General features: G+C 38.3%; 2 protein-coding genes across 6 annotated transcripts in view; one reads left to right on the top strand and one right to left on the bottom strand.

Annotated features, from left to right (window-relative positions):
- Positions 1–1,136: 1,136 nt before the first annotated feature.
- ABCE1 (ATP binding cassette subfamily E member 1) lies at positions 1,137–12,084 on the top strand. Its single transcript, XM_085058160.1, has 17 exons — positions 1,137–1,304; positions 1,614–1,699; positions 2,221–2,318; positions 2,704–2,821; positions 4,670–4,807; positions 4,952–5,021; positions 6,076–6,172; positions 7,131–7,220; positions 7,802–7,923; positions 8,599–8,820; positions 9,239–9,298; positions 9,383–9,441; positions 9,629–9,739; positions 9,834–9,976; positions 10,073–10,195; positions 11,205–11,316; positions 11,558–12,084. Exons 1-17 carry the CDS (start codon positions 1,202–1,204, stop codon positions 11,603–11,605), a joined length of 1,800 nt encoding a protein of 599 aa, XP_084914286.1. The 5' UTR covers positions 1,137–1,201; the 3' UTR covers positions 11,606–12,084.
- Positions 12,085–13,821: 1,737 nt separating this feature from the next.
- OTUD4 (OTU deubiquitinase 4) overlaps positions 13,822–20,735 on the bottom strand; it is a 29,116-nt gene continuing 22,202 nt past the window's right edge. For 4 of the 5 annotated variants that reach the window (XM_085058157.1, XM_085058156.1, XM_085058154.1 and 1 more), the window contains exons 19-22: positions 20,120–20,258; positions 18,836–19,105; positions 18,099–18,139; positions 13,822–16,451 (exon numbers count right to left, since the gene is read on the bottom strand). In XM_085058157.1, coding sequence (XP_084914283.1) covers positions 15,225–16,451; positions 18,099–18,139; positions 18,836–19,105; positions 20,120–20,258 — 1,677 coding nt within the window. In that variant the 3' untranslated portion in view covers positions 13,822–15,224. The remainder of the gene's footprint in view (positions 16,452–18,098; positions 18,140–18,835; positions 19,106–20,119; positions 20,259–20,735) is intronic. The other variant, XM_085058155.1, reaches the window with a different exon arrangement.

The raw sequence follows: 20,735 nt of genomic DNA on the forward strand, positions 1-20,735 counted from the left end.
CTAAACAACCCCAGCTCCCTCAGCCACTTCTCACAGGACTTACTCTCTAGATTCTTCCTTAGCTCCCATTTCCTTCTCTGAGCTAGCTCCAGCACTTTCTTTAGTGAAGGGCCCAGAACTGGACATCACTTGAGGTGTGTCCTCACCAGTGCCGAGCACAGAGGGACAATCCCTGCCCTGGTCCTGCTGGCCACACTACTGCTAACCCAGGCCAGGATGCCATTGGCCTTCTTGGCCACCTGGGCACAGCTGGCTCCTGTTCAGCTGCTGTTCAGCATCCCGAGGCTCTTTCCCACCAGGCAGTTTTCCTTACACTGTCTCAGCCTGTAGCACTGCCTGGGGTGGTTGTGACTCAAGGGTAGGGCTAGTGTTTGGCCTTACTGATCCTCATACCATTGGCCTTGGCCCATGGATCCAGCGTGGCCAAATCCCTTTGCAGAGCCTTTCTGTGTTGTTAATTTTACTTGTTTTTATTGAAATCTATTATAGGTATTGATACCATATTAGGAAATGCAGAATGTAACTAATTATTTAAAAACTAATGAAAGTTAAGATTAAAGAATCAAACATCATTGTGTATGTCATATTGCCTCGTTTAATTTTTATATGAAACTATGAATTTTCACTTTGAAAATTGGTTTACATTTTACACTGTTTTAATACTTTAATACAGAATATTGGCATACACTTTGTAAATGTATATTCTAATAAAATTCTTGGGGCAATAGTTGTAGTCATAATTTGATAGTGTACATAAGGGTGCTTTACACAAGGCAGCTTGTGAAAGTGAAATATGCAGCTGTATAGATTCTTACGTTCTTACTACAACGTGCTTTTCTTCATTATATCCATTTTCAGATATAATCACAACATTATTTTTGCACTGGAAAAATCGTAATGGGGTAGAAAGTTGGTGTTAAAAATTTGTGCAGTTATCTACACATCAGTACCTTTGTTATTTGTATCTCTGACTTTGCTCTGTTTGCCACATTGCTTAAATAAGGAAAAAATATAATAAATTTTCATTTTTCATTTCTGCACTACTCTAGTGATAACTTGGGATGTGTGTGTTCTCTGTGCTGACAGTAGGTAGCATGGTCTCTTATGGGTTTTTTTTTTTCTTTTTTTTTCTTTAGGTCTGGAAGACTCCCACTACTCCTTCGCATAATTGGTGTATGTGTTTAACCCTAAATTGTGCATTATGGCAGACAAATTAACCAGAATTGCTATAGTCAACCATGACAAGTGTAAGCCAAAGAAATGTCGTCAGGAATGCAAGAAGAGTTGTCCTGTGGTTCGAATGGGTAAGACACACAATTTAACAAAGTATGGAAGCAATTGGAGAGTTTTAAATCAAGTTCCACCAGAAGACATTAGTTTTTTGTAATTGTTTTTGTGTATCAGTCAGGGTTTTGTTTCATAACACCTTTAGAAAGATCACTGAAAGCATGAACAATTCTTAGTAATAATGATACTTTTCAATCCTGTAGATGATCTGAAGCTTCAGTGAACGTTCATCAGTTACATGTCCCTCTGTGGAACTTTGTAGCACTGGCAAGAATTCTGATTCACCAGAAACTGTATTGATCTTATCTTTTTTTTTTTTTCACCAGGAAAACTTTGCATAGAAGTCACATCACAGAGCAAAATAGCATGGATTTCAGAAACACTTTGTATTGGTTGTGGTATTTGCATCAAGGTAAAAGTTAAACTACTTTATTTAAGATGCTACATTTTCCTTATTTTGCTATTATATTTAGTAATGCATAGTATAACTTCAAAAAGCAGTTTTCTTTCCTGGGCTAATCAGACCCAGTTAACTGTCACTGTTTATAGAAAGTGAAGAACTGTGTCACTTGACTGAACTGGTTGGGTTGTGGGGTGTGGGTTTTGTTTGTGGCTTTGTTTTCGCCTGGCATTGTTTGGGATTTTTGTTAGTTTGTGTCTGTAGACACCTAGTAGCAGAAAGATGTTTTTTGTGGAAGAGGGGGAGAATATATGCAGTGTGCCTTATTTGTATTGTAGACTGACAGTCTAAATTGCAGACTATTAATGTGAAAAATGTGGTGTAGAACTTACTTGGCAGGTTGACCGTGTAAAGGAAATTTGGTAGAAGTCCATTTCAAAATGTAAATGCACAGCTGGGTGCAGTCCAAAACATAGTCTTTTGTTAATAAATTGTTGTATGCAGTAGTAATCTGTAATTTATTTAAATTCCAGAAATGTCCTTTTGGAGCCTTGTCAATTGTAAACTTACCTAGCAACCTGGAGAAAGAAACAACGCATAGATACTGTGCCAATGCCTTCAAACTTCACAGGTATTTTATTTTTAAAATGTCAATGTAAAAGAGACAAAAAAAATCAAATTTTTGATAGTGTAAATGTAGTGCCCATCAAGGTGTTCTTGGTTCTTACCTCAGTAACTTCCTTTTGGAATGTTAATTATGTGTTTCTTACTAAAACGTATTGCAATGAAATAAAATGTTAGTGATTGTTTTACAGAGCGCCTATTTAAAAACTGACTGTTGTTAAATATGTCTTATTATCTTCTATTTTTAAGGAATTTGATACAGTTTGAGTTAGACATTTGCAAGTAGGCTGTAATAATCAGAAAGTATGAAAATGGGTTGTAAAATTCACTTGAGCACCAAATGTTAGTATCTGATAGCATTAATATAACAGAGTTATCAATGTTGTGTACAGGTTGCCTATCCCTCGTCCAGGTGAAGTACTGGGATTGGTTGGAACCAATGGTATTGGAAAATCAACTGCCTTGAAAATTTTAGCAGGAAAACAGAAGCCAAATCTTGGAAAATATGATGTACGTATCAGCAATGAAATAGAGCTGGCATTCTAGTGGTTGTAGTTTTGGACTGAATTTTTGTATTTGTGAGGGTGTTGTTGACAGCCAGTGACCTATTCCACACAGGGACAGTATTAAGAGCAGTGTTGTTAACAAAAGTTTTCTTGCAAATTGTGTATATCTCCCAAGAAAGACAAAGATACTAATGATAATTGTAACTCACTAAAGATACATATCAGAGGTAGGTTTCTGTGCTGAAGTCACTTAAGGGTTTGGGGTTTTATTAATACCAGTCCTTAAAAATGTCAAGTTTTTCTCCCTGCACAATTTACCTGTTCCCATCAGGGATTTAAGTAGCCCAAGTATTGGAGTTTCTTCTAAGTTAACCTTGGTTTTATCTGAAAGCTCTAGTGTCTATGAGCACTTACCATGTATCCTTGTGATCTCTTAGGCATTTTTATCTTTGATTCTTTTGAGGAGGGTTTCTCATATGTTAAGTATGTAAGTAAGTATGTTGTTAGTATGTAAGCAGTAGTTGAAGATATTTTCCTCTGTACACTTTAATACTGAGCTCTGAAAATCCTTAGTTTCTTCATGTTGCTACTTACTTAGAAATAGTATTTTTTGAGAACCAGACATCCAACAGCTTGTAGTCTGCTGGCCTTGATTGGAATTCATAATTCATTTTTCTGTATTTACTCCAAGTTGAACTGCAGCCAGTGAGCAAAATGTTTTACCAGGACTTCTTTACCTAGCACTACTCTAAAGAGTCAATGCTATTAGAGAAAAGGCATAAATAATAAATATTAGGACTCCTCCTATCAGTGTTCCTGATATCACTTTCTTACCTTGAAATTGCATGGGGACAGTTGCATTCTGATGCAAACTTATCCTTCAAGAAGTACTTTTAAGAACAAGTGTGTTAGAACTTTCTGCAGCAGTTTCATGACCTGAAGGAGTAATATTTTAACAAACTACTCATTTCATGGCTGCCACCTAAAACTGCAAAGAAATAATAATTTCCCACGTGCATTTTACATTTTCTTTCAAGTTTGGTTTATATTATTTTGTGGACTTCTTGTTTCAGGTGGTAGTATTGCAGAAATAGCAAAACTTTTGACTTTCTGAATGTGTACTTAATTGAATTACCATGCTTCCAAAATCAGACTTTCCTGTGAAGGAGCCATATCATTATGACCACAGAAACACGTGGTATGAATTGAATCTTCCATGTTGCTTCTGCTCTAAAACTGATGAAGCATTTCCTCTGTGTATTTGCTTGGTTTGGAAATGTGACTGTGTTAGTCTGATTCCATACTGTTTATCATCCAAGTAATTAACTCAGCACCACTCAGAGTAGTACACTGTGCAAGGGGGGACTTTTTTCTGGGTGATTGCTCTGAAGAGCTCCTTTTCTTTTTTTCAATTTATCATTTTTCCTTTGTCTTCTCCTTCTGTTTCCTTAGAAATGTTAGCTAGAAGCAGAGAAAATCACAGAATTTGTTCCATCTTCTGTGCAAGTTTGTGCTCTTATCATTCCAGTCCTTTTCCTTTGTATTAGCTATATCAGATAGCTGATAAGTGTAGTTACACTAATCCATGCTCTCATTTTCCCCATGAAGTAGTTTCAGTTCACAGTACAGCACAGTAGCTTCTTAATTGTGTATTTTTTTTTTTTTTTTTAAAGCTGGTGATACCTGTTTAAAAAAATTGCTAAATTTTGGGTTTGGAATGGTTCAGGGTTTTTTTGGTTTGTCATCCTACAAGCATATTCTATTTGCTATATTGATTGGAACTATAAACTTAAGGTTTCTTACTATGTTTTTTTAATGGTATGAGTGAACAAATTTTTTAATTTTGTCACAGGATCCACCTGACTGGCAAGAAATTTTGACTTACTTCCGAGGATCTGAATTACAAAATTATTTTACCAAGATCCTGGAAGATGACCTTAAAGCTATCATTAAACCTCAATATGTGGACCAGATCCCTAAAGCTGCAAAGGTGAGACATTTCATGAGTTAATAGAAAGCTGGGAGCTTCTTCTGTAGTATTTCTCTTGTGTTTAAAGGTTTTACTTAGCAACATAATTCAGAATTGCCTGAAATTTTTAATGTTACTTGGCTTTTTTTATTATTTATCATACAGGGAACAGTGGGATCAATTTTGGATAGGAAGGATGAAACTAAGACACAAACTGTTGTATGTCAGCAGCTTGGTAAGTGATTTTATACAGTCAATTTTCAAAGGATTTGAGAAGCACATATTTACTGAAAAGATCAAGTTACCATAATGTGATAGAAGATGTAAATTATACCAACTTGAAAAGGTGCTTTAGTGTAAAGCCTAGGGCATGCTGTAATATAAATAACACAAATAACACTTTCTAGTGGCAAAGGCAAACTGATTGATACGTGCTAGTTAACAGAACTGAGTGCAGTTTCTATTCCATAGTAGAAAGTGCTTATTTTTAAATCTGGAAAAATTCCATTTAACATCTGCTGCTCCTGCTTGCTCTCAAGTGTGGCAAAATCTTAGCATCCCCCTTGGGAGAACCACTGCATGTAGAAAATGTTGTCCTAATATACCATTCTCTCCCCAAAGCTTGAATAGATCTAATTGTTGTGGGAGTAACACTGACTTCTGAGATTAATACAGTTAATAAGAACATGTGCATAATCCAGCCCAAGTCATGTTTTGTAGGTATTTTGTATTTAGTTGTTGCTAAATTCACGAGGGAATTCTCTTTGGTAGAACTGGGTAATGAAGGTGGGGCTGCCATTGTGCCACCAAGAGCATGGGCTTGGAGTCCCACTTAATTTATTAGTGATGCAACCTATTCATGAAATGGGCTGTTCATTCAACTGCTTAGAAAATACTGGCTTCACCTATCTGCTGTAATGTTTGAGGGACTTGATTTTCCTGAAAATTGGAACTCTTCAACCAAGTCTCACAATAAACACTCTTAGAGCTGGTATAGATTCTTTTTAGGGCCTGAAATCTTTGCCAAATATATGGTGGGAGAAGAAATAGAAATGTAATCCTTCTGCATGATAAGAAGCAACCATGCAACTAGTGCTGCAGAGAAGCCATAGTGACTTAGGGACTTAGTATTAGCAGTATGATACTGATATTGTATAAACTCAATGCTTATTCTCCTTCTGTTTTCCTCTGTGTAGAATATTTGCTATGTTTACACATATTTCTCTAGGTAAAAAAAATGGATTGTTGTGTTGGTTATATCATACCTAAAATTAACCACTTATTTGCAGACTTAACACACCTGAAAGAAAGAAATGTTGAGGACCTTTCAGGAGGAGAACTTCAGAGATTTGCTTGTGCAGTTGTTTGCATTCAGAAGGCTGATATGTATGTTTAATTTACTTCTGTTACACATTGCTTCTAATACTCTGTCTCAGAATATGGTCCTCGAATTTACACTTATTCTTAACAATAATACTTTTGTTTGAGATACTGAGAAATATTTAATAATTATTAAATAATGTTTTAAAGGGTTTTTTTTTAAAAAGCTTCTGCCAACTCATCAGCTGAAATCCTTATTTATGTCATGTATAATTTCTGGATTTTGTGTACTTTTATTTATCTGAGTGGAAATAGCTGATTTCAGAAGCCAGTGTTAAATTTCAGTGTCTCAACTCTATAACTTTTCCCTAATCCCACCTGAATGTATCCTGTTGGAGAGCACACCTCACTTAGCCTCTCTGAATGAGAACGGTACAGCTGCTTCCCCACCTCTTGGAACTTGTGTCCCTCCTCTCCTGTCTGGCAGGCAGGAGATTCCTGTCTAATCTCTGCTGTTTCATGACTCCTTGGGACCAAGAAAGCAAGATCAGAAAAGTTACAGGGTTTTGGAATTTTTTGCTGTGATGCATTTTTGGTTGGTTGGTTTCGTTCTGCTTGAGCTGCTGCTTTTTGGTTGGTTGGTGTGAGTTTCAAGTGGGTTTCCTTGTCCAGTTTTCTCTTTCTGGAAGATGTCCTTCTTCCAGTCTTCTAAAGTGTTTTTGCACTTTTCAGTTCATGTTAAGGTAAATCAGAATGAGTGTGTAGGACTTCTAAATGTTGATTTCTTGTAACTTCTGATAACTTTGTCAGAGCTTTTGGCAAAGTAATACTTAACTCACTTTCACATGACAGTCTATAGAAAATGAAGGCAAGTGTGCACAGTTCTCATTTTTTGTCTCCCTTTCTCAGTATAAATAATGATAATTTTTTATTTCCATGTACTTAATGGTTGAAATGTTACTATTATGTCTAATAAGTAGAAAGCTTGCATTCACTAAGACTTCACTCTTCCTTTTGGGATTAGCTTCATGTTTGATGAACCTTCCAGCTATCTGGATGTCAAGCAGCGCTTGAAGGCTGCCATTACTATTCGGTCCCTAATAAACCCTGACAGGTAAATACAAGCTTCAAATGTTTTGCTAGACTGTAATAATGCATGACTGTTTACAGAGGGAAAAAACATCCAGTCCATCTTCTTAGAAGTTCTCGCTTCTTGGTACACTTACAGATGTTTCAAATATTCCAAGTCAGTCATATTCTATTATTTTGCACTTTGGAAACTTATTTCCTGTAGTGTCTTGTCCCATTTGAGAATTTTGTAATAAGGATGTGAAAATATTGGTGGTTACCTTTCACCTGAATATGACTGTTTCAACCCTTTCTCACAAAAATTTTTATTTTCTTAAAATGTGCTAAGTATTTTTCACTCAAATCAATATCCTTCCACTTACTGTACATAAAGAAGCTGACCGTTTAAGCTGAAGATGGACTTTCAATTTATCATTGACAGGTTTATTGGACAGTTTAAAAGAATGCGAGATTTGAACTCTCTCTTTTTTAGTATAAAGTGAAGCAACCATATTAACTAAAAATCATGTTGATAGCTCTTGTTTATGCAAGTCTAGAGTAAGAAGAAAAGAAAGAAAAATGTTTTGCATTGTAGTAAAAAAGCATCTCTCTGGTTTTGTTTTTCAGGTACATTATTGTTGTGGAGCATGATCTAAGTGTGTTAGATTATCTCTCTGACTTTATCTGCTGCCTGTATGGTGTGCCAAGTGCTTATGGTGTTGTTACCATGCCTTTCAGCGTAAGAGAAGGTAATTCTTGCCATAATTCTCTTTTTAAACATACCTAAAAAGACAGCAAAATGCCAGTTGTCTGTTATATAAACATGTCTTCTTCTTGTTACAGTTCAGCAATGAAAAAACTACTGTTTCACTTTCTGCAGAATTTCTGTGTTACATGATTCTAAATTTGCAACTCCACCCAAAAGCCTTAATTATGAAATGATCTCTTGCTATGGACATAATTTTGATACTTGCAGGTGTATTGTAAACAGTGGAGTTACACAAAAGACCTTGTAAGTAGTAGAGAAAGGGCAGGAGAGAGGTTGCACAGTACAGACATATGTAGACAACTGTCTACAGACAGTTCATGTGAATTGACCATGCTTGTAGAACTGAGACTCAGCAAAAATTGGTTTTGAGAGAATGGGCCCAGCAGCAGTACTTCCTTCATACTCCACACATCGCTAATAGTGGGTTTTCAGGAAGTGCTGCTACAGTAATTCAGTAGTTAGCTAAAGCTTTTCTTCATTCAATCTGCATAATGTGCACACTTTAAAAGAGGAGGTCTTGTTGCTTATTTTAGCATACCATTTAAAATCCAGCATTCTCACTACCTGAATGGAATTTACAGCCAGGAATTGAAATTCATCTTGTTTTACTTTGTTACAGACCTTTTTTAATGATCTTTTCTTCCTCCCATCATAGGCATAAACATTTTCCTAGATGGCTATGTTCCAACAGAAAATCTAAGGTTTCGAGATGCATCTCTGGTATTTAAAGTAGCTGAGACAGCTAATGAAGAAGAGGTTAAAAAGATGTGTATGTACAAATATCCAGGAATGAAAAAAAAGATGGGAGAATTTGAACTATCCATAGTAGCTGGAGAATTCACCGATTCTGAAATTATGGTGATGTTAGGGGAAAATGGTAAGTGCAGTTTATGTTGGAAGCTGCTTCTCAAGCGCTGAATATGCTCCTAAAGCCCTTTTTCACTTTGGGAGCTAGACTTGAAGATTACTGGGTTGGAGTCAGGTTAAGCTGTTTTCCTCATGAAGATTTCATACCATGAGTTTGCTCCCTGACTAGGGAGAACATGAAGTTACTGAGTGTTAGCAATGCCACTGTGTTTTTCTGTTACCCCATTAAAAAAAACTTAGGTGGCAGTTTTAAGATGTTTCTTTCATTTGAAAAAGCAAGTAGTAGCAAGTGCTGGAAGTTAATATAGGAATTCTCAAAGCAGTGTAACTTTAAAATGTATTCTTTGTTGTTGTTGATCAGTAACTTAAATGTTAGAGGTGTAAATTACTAAATAGTAATTAATGTGTAATGTGGGATTTTTTTTTAGGAACTGGCAAAACAACATTTATCCGAATGCTTGCAGGAAGACTTACGCCTGATGAAGGAGGTAATGTGTTATAGCTCAGCTGAAACCTATTTTAAAGATGCTGGAAAGGCTCTTGTTTACGTTATTAATTTTGTCTTTTTGTAGGTGAGGTCCCAGTCCTAAATGTCAGCTACAAACCACAGAAAATCAGCCCTAAATCCACGGTACCTTTCAGCCTTATTTATTAAGTGTCACGTTTGCTACCAAATACACAGATAGATTTTTTTTTTTTTTTAATTATTCCTATTTTATATCTATATCTATTTTAGATAGACTTGTTTTTTTTAATTCTATTTCTGCTGCTTTTCTTATGGTGCATAAAACTGAACAGCAACATTTTCCTTTTGCTAGGGAAGTGTCCGTCAGCTACTGCACGAGAAGATCAGAGATGCCTACACACACCCCCAGTTTGTAACTGATGTAATGAAACCTCTTCAGATAGAAAACATCATCGACCAAGAGGTACTAATTGCCTGAATCAATATCCTAATTGTCATCTTTAACTCTCAACCTGTACCTAAACTAAACATGGCCTTGTTTCCCTCCACACCACCAGGTTCAAACACTGTCTGGTGGTGAGTTGCAGCGTGTGGCATTAGCTCTTTGTCTGGGTAAACCTGCAGATGTGTATCTGATCGATGAGCCCTCAGCGTATTTGGACTCTGAACAGCGTCTGATGGCTGCCAGAGTCATTAAACGGTGAGTACACGTGGTGGGGAAGGAACTGAAATTTGCAGTGGTATTACAATGAGATCACATTAATCTCTCTTATTTTCTTTTTTTCCCTCATTTCAGTTTCATTCTCCATGCTAAAAAAACAGCTTTTGTGGTAGAACATGATTTTATCATGGCTACATATCTTGCTGATCGTGTGATTGTTTTTGATGGCATTCCTTCCAAGAACACATTGGCAAACAGGTAGGAGACTTGCAAGCAAGATTGTCACCCCTGCCTATGGAAATTTTAGCTGCATCCAAGGCTGCTCTAAGGTTTCTGACTTTAGTTTTGAATCATGGAACAGAAAATGGGATTGATCCTCACAGGCTGCCTAGACCCAGAGTTGGGGCAGGGTTGGAGAACCTAACCAAACCCTCAAGAACTAGACCAGCTCCTGGCTTAGACCAGCCTTAAAGCAACTGTACGATGGCTAAATTACAATCAGAAGAGATCAAATAAGTGGCAGCAGTAGTAAGGAATCAAAAAACTACCAATTGTAAACCATGATCATGAAAATAACTTCCAGATGTATTAAAAGAAAGCAGTGTACTAATGATACCTGTATGCAGATGTAGTGAAGTGCAAGTCTTGACAGCAACACAGTGTCCAATGTTTTATGCTCTCAAAGCTGTCCCTTTTGATAGGTCTACTTTTGTTCCTGTAAATAATTTCATGTAGATTACAGAGATTTTTTCATTAGCAGTCGTACTAGAAATCAGGCTTTTAGAGCAGTGAGTACTTAGCACAAGCCAGGTGACATAAACACATTGGTCTGCCATGTGTCTGCAACCCCTGCTACCCTGGCTTTGATGGTATTCCTTCCAAGAACCATCATTGGTCATTGGAATTCAAAAATCACAATCATACACTGATGCTGAGAAAGTTACCTTGTGATCTTTGTTAGATTTTGCTTATGGTGGAAGTGTTGGGGTTTTTTTCTTTGAATGTATTAAGTGTGCCAGCACACACATGTAGGTAGAAAACAAAAAGAACGTAAAGGTCACAGCTAGAAGCCACACTGAGATACTACCTCTTATCTTTTAGCAGCATCTAAGGCAGGGTTTGACTAAAAATATAGTCCATCCTGGTATGTCAAATGCATTCACATATGCATTTCCAGCCCTGAGTGAGCTCAGGATGGAGCTCAAAGTTGCCTGTAATTGTATAAAACTTCTGCAAATGTAGCTGAAATACTCTTCTCTCTTAACAGTCCACAGACTCTTTTGGCTGGAATGAATAAATTTTTATCTCAGCTTGAAATCACTTTTAGAAGAGACCCCAACAATTACAGACCAAGAATAAACAAACTCAATTCCATCAAGGTAAGAGAGGAGCATCTTTACAGTAAAGGTGCTGTGATTGTTTAATATGAAGCCAGATTTTAAAATAAGGAACAAATGAAGATTGACAGGATAGTTCCGCTGTGCTGGAAACCTGCATGTGAAACCAGTAAGAGTAATAAGGGAAGCAGAAAGGAGTTTAGATAACTGCCTTTTATTTCAGTTATGTTCAAGTCTGCCAAAGACTACTTCAAATAACGGTGACCTTTTTTCTCTTCCCAAGGATGTTGAACAAAAGAAGAGTGGAAACTACTTCTTCCTGGATGACTAAATATTGAATCCCAGCATATTTTTAACTGGCATCTAGCCATGCATATTGGAATCTAAACAGTTGTGATGAGATGGCTCAGATCAGGTTTTAGAACAATTTATCTTTTGGAGCTTAAAATCTCTTGCTGCATTTAACATCTGAGACAGTAGCAGTAAACATCCTAGTCTGAGTAAAACTGCCACTTTCTATATTTTGGTGACACAGCCCTATTTTCAGTGTAAGAATTTCAAAATAGACCACCTTGAAATTGTGCAAATGGGTCTCCTGATTTTTCAAAATATAAGGGTTTTCAATTTAATATATCCTACTCATGTACCAAGTACTGACTGAACTTCATTTTAAAATAAATCTTTGAAGCTGTTCTCTGTATAAGAGGGAATTTTACTACAAATGTCAAGCTACAGGAGCAACTCCTCTTTTAAAAAGATTGAATCTCTCTGGATGAGGGTTTCATAAATAAAATATCCACGTAACTTCAACTCTTCTGTGACACTGCAGAATTTCTTACTTTTCTGAATTACTAATTCAGAAGCATGTATACGATGTCACACACCCCTTTTCTCCTACTGCAGCACACACACAGAAGATGCAATACAAAGAATGTAACAGAAGGTGGCTGCATCTTTTTAATTATCTGTCTCTGTGCATCTTCTCAGACCTCGACAAAAATAATCAGTGAGATTATCTTAAAAGAAATATTAACATCCTTTCCCTCTTTCCAATTTAACTCTTCCACCAAGTTTTTATAAGGTTAAGATGCAGGAATTACTTTTTCCCAAAGTAAAAGCTTTGATCCTTATTATTGACAAAAATAAAAGTAAATAAAAAATATCTTACGTCCATATACATTAAGGTCCTTCAGGGACCCAGCAAGAAAATTTAAAGGTTCCTGCTTACTTAAACAGACATATAAAAACAAATTTCAGCTATGTATTTTAAAAGTAAGAAAAGATACTTTTGATTCAACATTCTCTTCTCTGCCTTCATTGGCATGTGAAAAACAATGTAAGTGAAAACATGGCTTTGTTCTTTGTTTACATTTTTGCCTCAGAAGCTACAGAAAGGAGTGGTTTGTCTTTTTTTCTTTAAGCTATTCTGTGTTAGTAATGTGGTTATTTCATAACCTTGACAGTATTGAGCATTATATACACACTACCTCCATCATGTAAGAGCAATCCACCGGTCCTGTACCAGTAGAGGGACTCCCTGAAGAAGTGCAGGTATCAAATACATCCTTATGCTACCACCCTGTTCAGGCAAAAACTTCCAAAGGCTGATTAAAACTTGTATTCTGCACAGCTTAACTCCCCTTGGACTGGAGTTGTGCATCTTCTCTTAATTAGTTCTAATAAGGGTATGGTAAAGATGTAGTTTAGTAAATACCTGAAGCTGTGTCTCACGGCTCATTATATGTTGAGTATTACATATACTAACAGGAGGATCCTGCAATCTAAAACATCTTGCCCCAAGCCAGAGGTTGGGCCAATCAATTTACAACTCTTTCAGCAAAAGAGAGAAACGAGACTTACTTGTTCAGCAATGGAGAAAATACATCTACACCTTCCAGTCCTTCACTGTCCTAGAGTGAAGTGTCCTAGCAAGGCAGGGTGTAGGCCCAACTGAAAGAAGTTGGTTTTTAAAAGCAAATTCTAAAAGCACATCCCTCCCAGTTGCTGCCATGCCTCCTTTCCCCATTATTTCCCAACAAATTTCTGTAGGAAGTGTTGCTGCCTTCATTCTTGTAACAGAACTTCTGATGAACTGCCTGCTCTGGGACAGAACGATTATTTCAGTGACTGCTGCACAAATTTGGGGTACAACTGGAGTTAAAAGTTTCAAATTCACCAGTAAGCTTGACAAGCACCCTTCTTTTAAGCTTTTGAAAGCAGTTGAGATAAACAGAAAACCACAAGGGTAACAGCAATTAAATCCCTCAGTGCTTGCTTCGTTCTTAACCTGAAAAACTGAAGATTGCCTCTTTTGAAATCCTGAATACATTTCTGGATGAAAAAGTATCAATTAAGAAAAACCAAAAAGCCTTCAGCATTACTCCTACCCCTATGAACAAAAACTGCAAATTCAGTTTATGCCCCCTATTTGCTGCGTGCCACATGCTGTTCGTTCTGCTGCTGTCTACAGTTGGCCCTGTAAGAACAACACTTCATTTAATGCCATTGCAACAGGTTTAAACACATAATTATAATTTAGAAAACAAGTGAAAAGACAAAACATTTATTTTAATTAGGGTTTTATACATAGCATGCATCTGAAAACAAACTCTTTATCATCTAACTATCACTCTGGTTTCTGCACCAAGGGTGTACAATCTCAGACACAATGAATGGGTACCATCACCTACACTACTGTATACAGAGATATAAAAATATACACAACAGTTCAACTTTACAGAGCAACAGAGCTGAGTGACTACTGTGCACACTGCACTCTCCAAAGTCTGGACAGCTGAACATCCAGACTGCAAAGGCAACAGGAACACTGCGGAGATCGTAACCGGGCTCAGAAGAAACAGCATCAGAACTCTGACACAGTGTAAAAATATAAGGCAGAAGCCACTTTCTTCTGAATTGTAGGGAAGAGCAGAGCACACTGAGACTCTCCATTCTTGCTTTTAAAAGTAGTTCCAGCAAGGAGTTGTACATGCAAAACATCAACAGTGCAACAACAAAAGAATACTGAACAGTAGCTCAATCGTACAAACTTAAAAAAACGTAACACGTACTTTATGCATCTCCTCACAAAATGTCTAGGATTTGTCAGTGCATTAGTGTTAAAGTGGCATTACAAAAACTTCTGCTATTATAACAGATGCAGAATTATTTTGGAAATGCATAGCATCTACATTTTTATTGTCTTTGTAATTATTCAGTTGGCATAGGCACCATTCTAGTCACACCAGCATTAAGAAGAATTCGTGGTGGAAACAGCCATTCTTATCAGTTCATACACAGGTATTCTTGACTGCTTGTCTTGATTTTGATTTCAACAAATAAATGCTTTTTAAAATTCAAAAATATACCCTATGATTATGAAAAGAACTATATACAACATACCTAAGACACAGGGTTAGCTGGCTGCCATACGTGTAACACACAAGAGAAACATTCAAGTTTGACAGATATTTTTCTTTTTGAGATGAAAGGCCTTTGGGTTGGAAGCATATCAGAGACAACAGTGCAGTAGGCTGAGAATTCCTTTAGCTCAGTTCAGAACTAAGGCATTGTATGATAAAATATACATTTATATTTGGTGCAATGTTACTGTCAATTTTAGAATCTAGATCACATCAAATGTTGTCATTTGTCACTCTAGTAAACGCACATACCCATCTTCTATCACAAACGCAAACCTTTGTGGGGAAAAAATTATCAAACACTAAAAACCTATTTTTTTTTTCTAATTTGACATTGAGGAAAAACTGCTAAGCCAAACAAACTCTAGAATCCTCCCAAAAACCCTATGGGTAGGACTTGACATCCTCCTAGTCTTTACTTGCCAAAAATTAAACATATCATTGAACTTCACTAAAAAGAAAAGATTAGTTTAAACTGCTACTTCAAATTACTTTTTGCATTTTAAATTTTCCAATTATCCACTCACTCTATGCTTGCTGCCCTCTCTGATTATCTCCCAGTGTTGCCCTTCTCCTGTCATTCCTGTATGGCTGCCCCCTGAAGTTTCTCTGATACTGGTAGCCATCATCTCTGCTTCTGCCAGGTGGTCCTTTCCAGGCCTCCTCATTTCTTTGGAACTGGTATCCTCCCCTGCTGGAATAACCCCTGTCAGGTCTAGGCCTTCTGCCTCCTCCGTAAGTCTGGTTATAGAACTGCTTGGATCTGCCACTCCTCAGCATGTCGGAAACCTCACTGTCATCTTCAGAGCTCTCCTCCCTTGTTCTCTGGGCCCTGCTTTCTGTCTGTACATTCCCAGCACCCTTGGAATCTCTCCCTTTAGCAGGCTTCTCCTTACGGCTGGGCATGCTGGGTTTCAGTTCGTTTTTAGGAGGTTCTGCCAGCAGTGGCTGTGTGCTGGGCCCTGCCGTCGGCCTCTCCGTGCCCTGTGTCTGTGGAGGGCGATGTTGCTGCCCGGATGTTTTCTGCTTGGGAGCCACTGAAGCACAGGTTTGCTCCAGCTGAGGTGCCCTTGTTGAAGTGTCTTTTGGGGTCCCTGCAGCAGCCACTGGGAATGGGATGGTGTTGGAGCCACTGCTGCTGTTGGTCTTCTGGAGCTGCTCTGTGCAGTTCACTCCAGGAACTGGAGGGCTGCATTCTTTGCTCACGTACATGTTGGCAGACGTGCCAGCTGCTGCCTCTTTGTCCTCAGGTGACAAGACAACATTTGGTCTCGCTACTGAATTCTCAATGAAACCCTGAACTGGGTACCCATACCAAAAGTGAGGAAAGAAAGGAGGTGCTATTGGAACAGCTCCTAGAAAGTGATTGTGTCCAAAGGGTGGCTGTGGGAATATATTTTTCCCTCTCAGAGACTCCTCGTAGTTCGCATGAAGAGCTTGTGCTGGATTCTCCAGTTCGACGCAGACCTGTCCTTGACTTTCTGACACCTGAGCTGAAGGTATGATCAGAGGCAGTGCTGGAGATCTGTCAGCCTGTGGAATCTGACCGTTGGATCTGGCCTCGGTCTGAACAGCAAAGTGCCTGTTTGGTCGTGCAGTCTCGTTTTCGTTCTGAGATGGAGCAGCCTCCTGGAACCAGGGGTTGTGCGGATACACGGGAAGGGACACGTTTGGGTACATTCTACAAGCAGCTAAATAGGCCTGGTGGAGGGGGTACAGGTAAGAATGGGGTGCCCACATGGGACAACTGTATGCCTGCAAGACAGCGGGAAAAAAGGTTTAAAAATCAGTTACTTTGTCTTTTGAATGTTCAGAGAGACATAAAAGTACACCAGTCATTTACCATTTTGAAACAGTTAATTATAGGCGTTATAAGTTAATTTTCTTTATAGTGACTGCCCTCAATTCTAAATCCTACAACTCTAGGATGGTGTTCTTATTTTTTGTTTTGCTTCCAAATGCAGTTGAAATGGGCTACAGTTGTTACCAGTAAGAAAACTTAGTAACAATTTCTATATAGTTAAATACACAGTGCTTGACTTTATGAGTCAAGCTCTACTATATGTTTGAAGAGAAACATTTCAAACTCATTTTCCAGAAGCACACTTACTAATTGGCATTTTGTTCTACTAGAGCTCACTTTGCAAAGTCCACAATACTGAAGTTGTCCACCTTAGGTGGTGATGCCTTCCCTTTTCTCTACCTCCATGTTAATGAACTGGAATCTGTAGAAACAGTCCCTGGAGCAAACCATCCTGAAAAGCCTAGCCAGACCTCTTCTCCAGGAGCCCCTTCCCTCTCTGCAGCTGGAAGGATATGGTTACCAGCAGGGCAGGGTCTGGAGCAGAGTTGCACACAGACAAGGTAGTTCCCAGGCCTGCTGTACCCTGTGACACCAGCAGATGAGCACAGCCACTAGAATGTGGTCTGGGACCAGCAGATGGTGCTGAAGCACCAGAACGTCAGACTACACCTTAAATAAACCAAAGTACCAGTAAAGAGAGTCCCAAACATGTCATCTTACAAAACTCACCCTGTTTAAATACATTGTGGTGACACTTGCTAATTAATGACTTACAGATTTTCTATTAAGCAACGAGACTTGTATTAGGCAGAGGTATCAAATTTACAATGGAAACTGTGCTGATTATTTCCTCTTTCCATGCCCAGCTACCAAAGAATATCGTTGCTATGGCCAAAGTCACATGAAATAAGCCCAAGAGCTCTCAGCACCTTGCCCAAAATTGTTTGCCTGACAGAAGAAGAAGGTAAAAAAGGAATGTTTTTATGTACAGAAGGGAGAAAGAAAGCAAACAACTAGTCCATGCCAAGCAATGGAAAACGTTGGGTTTTGGATGAGCCTCTTCCCCAAAGAGAACAAATTTGCACCACATTTACACATGCACGTTACTATAATTACTTAAAAGGGAAAACACTTGTCATTAACCTGAGCAGAAATGACAGTCATGCAGGTTACTTAAGGGAATGTCCCCAGGGAAAGACTTTGGGATCTGTACTGTAGTGGCTTTGCCAGTACACAGCCAGGGTTGAGGTCTAAGGGCATTTTCTCATTCCCTATGCACAGCATCCAAAAGAAGCACCTTCACATTCACAATTTATCTGGGACTTTGTAAAGCACAATTTGCTGACTGTACAGCCACAGTTGGACGCCAGTAGTTCTCACTATGCTGTTGACATGAATTTGATTTCTGCTGACTTGAACTGCAGTGTGGACAACTGCTGGAATCCCAGTTAACAGAATACAAAATAAGAAAGTATTCAAACAGAAAGATGGGCTTGAAATGTACAGCTGCCGCAACAAAGGTTCTGCTTTCCAAGCACCAACAATTATTTAGAAGAGATTTTTATAACAAACGTGAAAACATAAGTTCAAAGAGTTACCTTCACACCAAGATTGAAGAAAAATCTAAGAATATTCTTATCTAGAAAAAAACCACAAAAATATTTATGAATACCTAAAATACTTCATCTAATACAAAAACTCTATAAAGTTCCATTTCAGTAGAGAACACTGGTGTTAAGTTATGGCTTGCATGTCTTCAATTGATTTGTTGGGATTTTTTTGCCACAGTAAGATATCTAGAACACAACAGCAATCTAAATTTCAGTTTTAACAGTCTGTGAACTCCTGGTTTTTAATGAAACAGTTCACTAAACACACACCACTCTGCAGTCTGACATGAGATATTCTTGTCAGGGCATACCTTGGTTTTATAGTATGCCAAAACCTGGATTTTCCGGACAAGTAGGAAAATGCTGAACAGCTTTCAAATGACAGGAGCAAAGCTGTTACTCTGACAGGAAGCAGTTCTCCAAAGATAATTCTTTACATGCACAAAAGCTCAAATTATGGTGAGGCAAGCTAAGAACCAGAAATGATCCTGTCTCATTTCCACGTGTGACCACTTGAAATAGTCACAATGTTGCCAATGCAAACTAAAGAGTTACAACTCTTCATTCCCTAACTAATATTCCCTCCCACATATTAAATCACAGAATGACAACTATTGGATCTTTTGTCAAAGAATGACAACAGGACCAAAACCAGCTGCGTTTATCTACATTTTAAGAAAAGAAGACCTATTAGGGAAAATGGTGTAAAACCCAGAGCTTCTCACCTTTAGGTAAGTCTTCCCCAGTACTGCACAGGGAGTAAGGAGGTGCAACGGCTCTTTCTCCCTTTTCATTAAAAGGGAATCCGGGGTATAGCGGATCCTGGTAGGGATTCAGAGTCTGAGGCAAAGGCATTAAAGGCTGGTTAACTGCTTGTAGCCACACAGGAAGTCCAGCAACTGAAGCAGATGTTACCTGAGCCTGTGATACAATAGAGTCAGGTCCCGTTGCTGGTCCTGGCATCAATGAAGAAGCAGGTATTTGGGCTGGAATACCTAGATGGAAAGAAAACCCAACATACATACATATATATATATAAAAATATAACAGGTATAGGTATCAATACATATCTATATAAATATGTATACATAGCTATATAGTCACAAACCAAAAGACATCAGAAAATGTCTTCTCATTCAAGATGCAGAGAATAATTTTCAGAAAGAATGAAACAGGTAAGCTAAGCTTTTTAGAAATAGCTGAACTGATCCCATACTTGTTTTTAAAATTATGAATGCCTCAAGGAAATAGGAAGCAGAAAAAATGAGGGAACTGAAACTTTCATGTGAATGTCTGAAGTTCTAATTCTGACTAGTCATTTATAGTCAACTCTGAATCTGAGCTCAGGTAACTGGGCTACATCTTCTGTCATAGACACAGTCAAGTGTGACAGGGCTGTGACTGTCTCATGTGACCAAAGGATGCTGATCTGAAAGCTTGTTCCTGTACAGAAACAGCAGCATGAGAGAAAATGCAGCACCTGATCTAATGAGCAATATTGATTCTAAGCTAACTGCACAGACCAGAAGATAAGCACAGCACACAAAAACCCACTACACTGGCTTTGCAGCTCAGGTCCAAATGGATCTCATTAGTTTCAGACATGCAAGCCCCAAGCTGAGTCTTTAGTCAACCAAGGAGCTTATTATTACATGGGACGCAGAGCACAAATACATATCAGGTTTCAACATGCTGACAATGTGTTCTACCTTAAGCAGATCCTCAAAACTCGATGCTATCCCACTCAAGAGGAAAAATGACAAATTATTGACTACACAACCCTCTTATACCTTCAGGTTGGGAGTAAAGCAAACTGTACATACAGGCAATCAATGACCTGTTAGAACTCTAACCAAATTTCAGCAGTGAGAAGCTACATTCATATGAATGCCTGCCTTTGGAATGTGAAATTATACGAGACTGTCTCCTGGAGGCATCTTCAACTTAGTAAGAGTGAAAGTATTTTCCAGGGTTATTAGTTTCTGATTGATGTTAATATTTCTGCAAACCTGCTGGTCCATAGGTTGCTGGCTCACTTGGCCAAGCTGGCACGATGGCTGGTACAGAAGGCACTGCTGGAGGTAAATGCACCTCAGAGAAGACTGGAGAGGGTGTCGGAGTTACGCTCGGCAAGCACTCAGTCAGGTTCTGTAAAAACAAACAAATCTGAATCACACCATGGTTGGCGGCCTTGATGACTCAGTCTTATCCAGACTACCACCATCACCACGGGGAAGTATTAACTAGGAACATATCCAAAGAGACCTGAGCTACATCACTGTGTGAACAGCACTGCTCTGAGCTTTATCCAGCACATGCCTGTACCACAGAGCCATCAGTGCTGGAACCACCTCACCTCCACAAGCATCACATTTAAGTATCTCCCACCCAAAAGAAAAGCCACCCTCATAAGCAATTACCAATAACCTTGGAGAAACCTGAAAAGGCAAAGGTAAAGGATTTAAAGGGAAGAGCACAGTTACCTTGGTAGAAAGATATGAAATAACCCCTCTCTCAGAAAACAATAAGATATACTTCTACTTTTGTATCAAGGGCTGTCCTTTTGCATTTTTTATGTTGGACATAACAGATTCCTAACTGTAATGAAATTTTAGCATTATCACC

This window comes from Lichenostomus cassidix, chromosome 4 (assembly GCF_008360975.1).
Source record: "Lichenostomus cassidix isolate B80296 chromosome 4, HeHo_3.0, whole genome shotgun sequence".
Lineage (NCBI taxonomy): Eukaryota > Metazoa > Chordata > Aves > Passeriformes > Meliphagidae > Lichenostomus > Lichenostomus cassidix.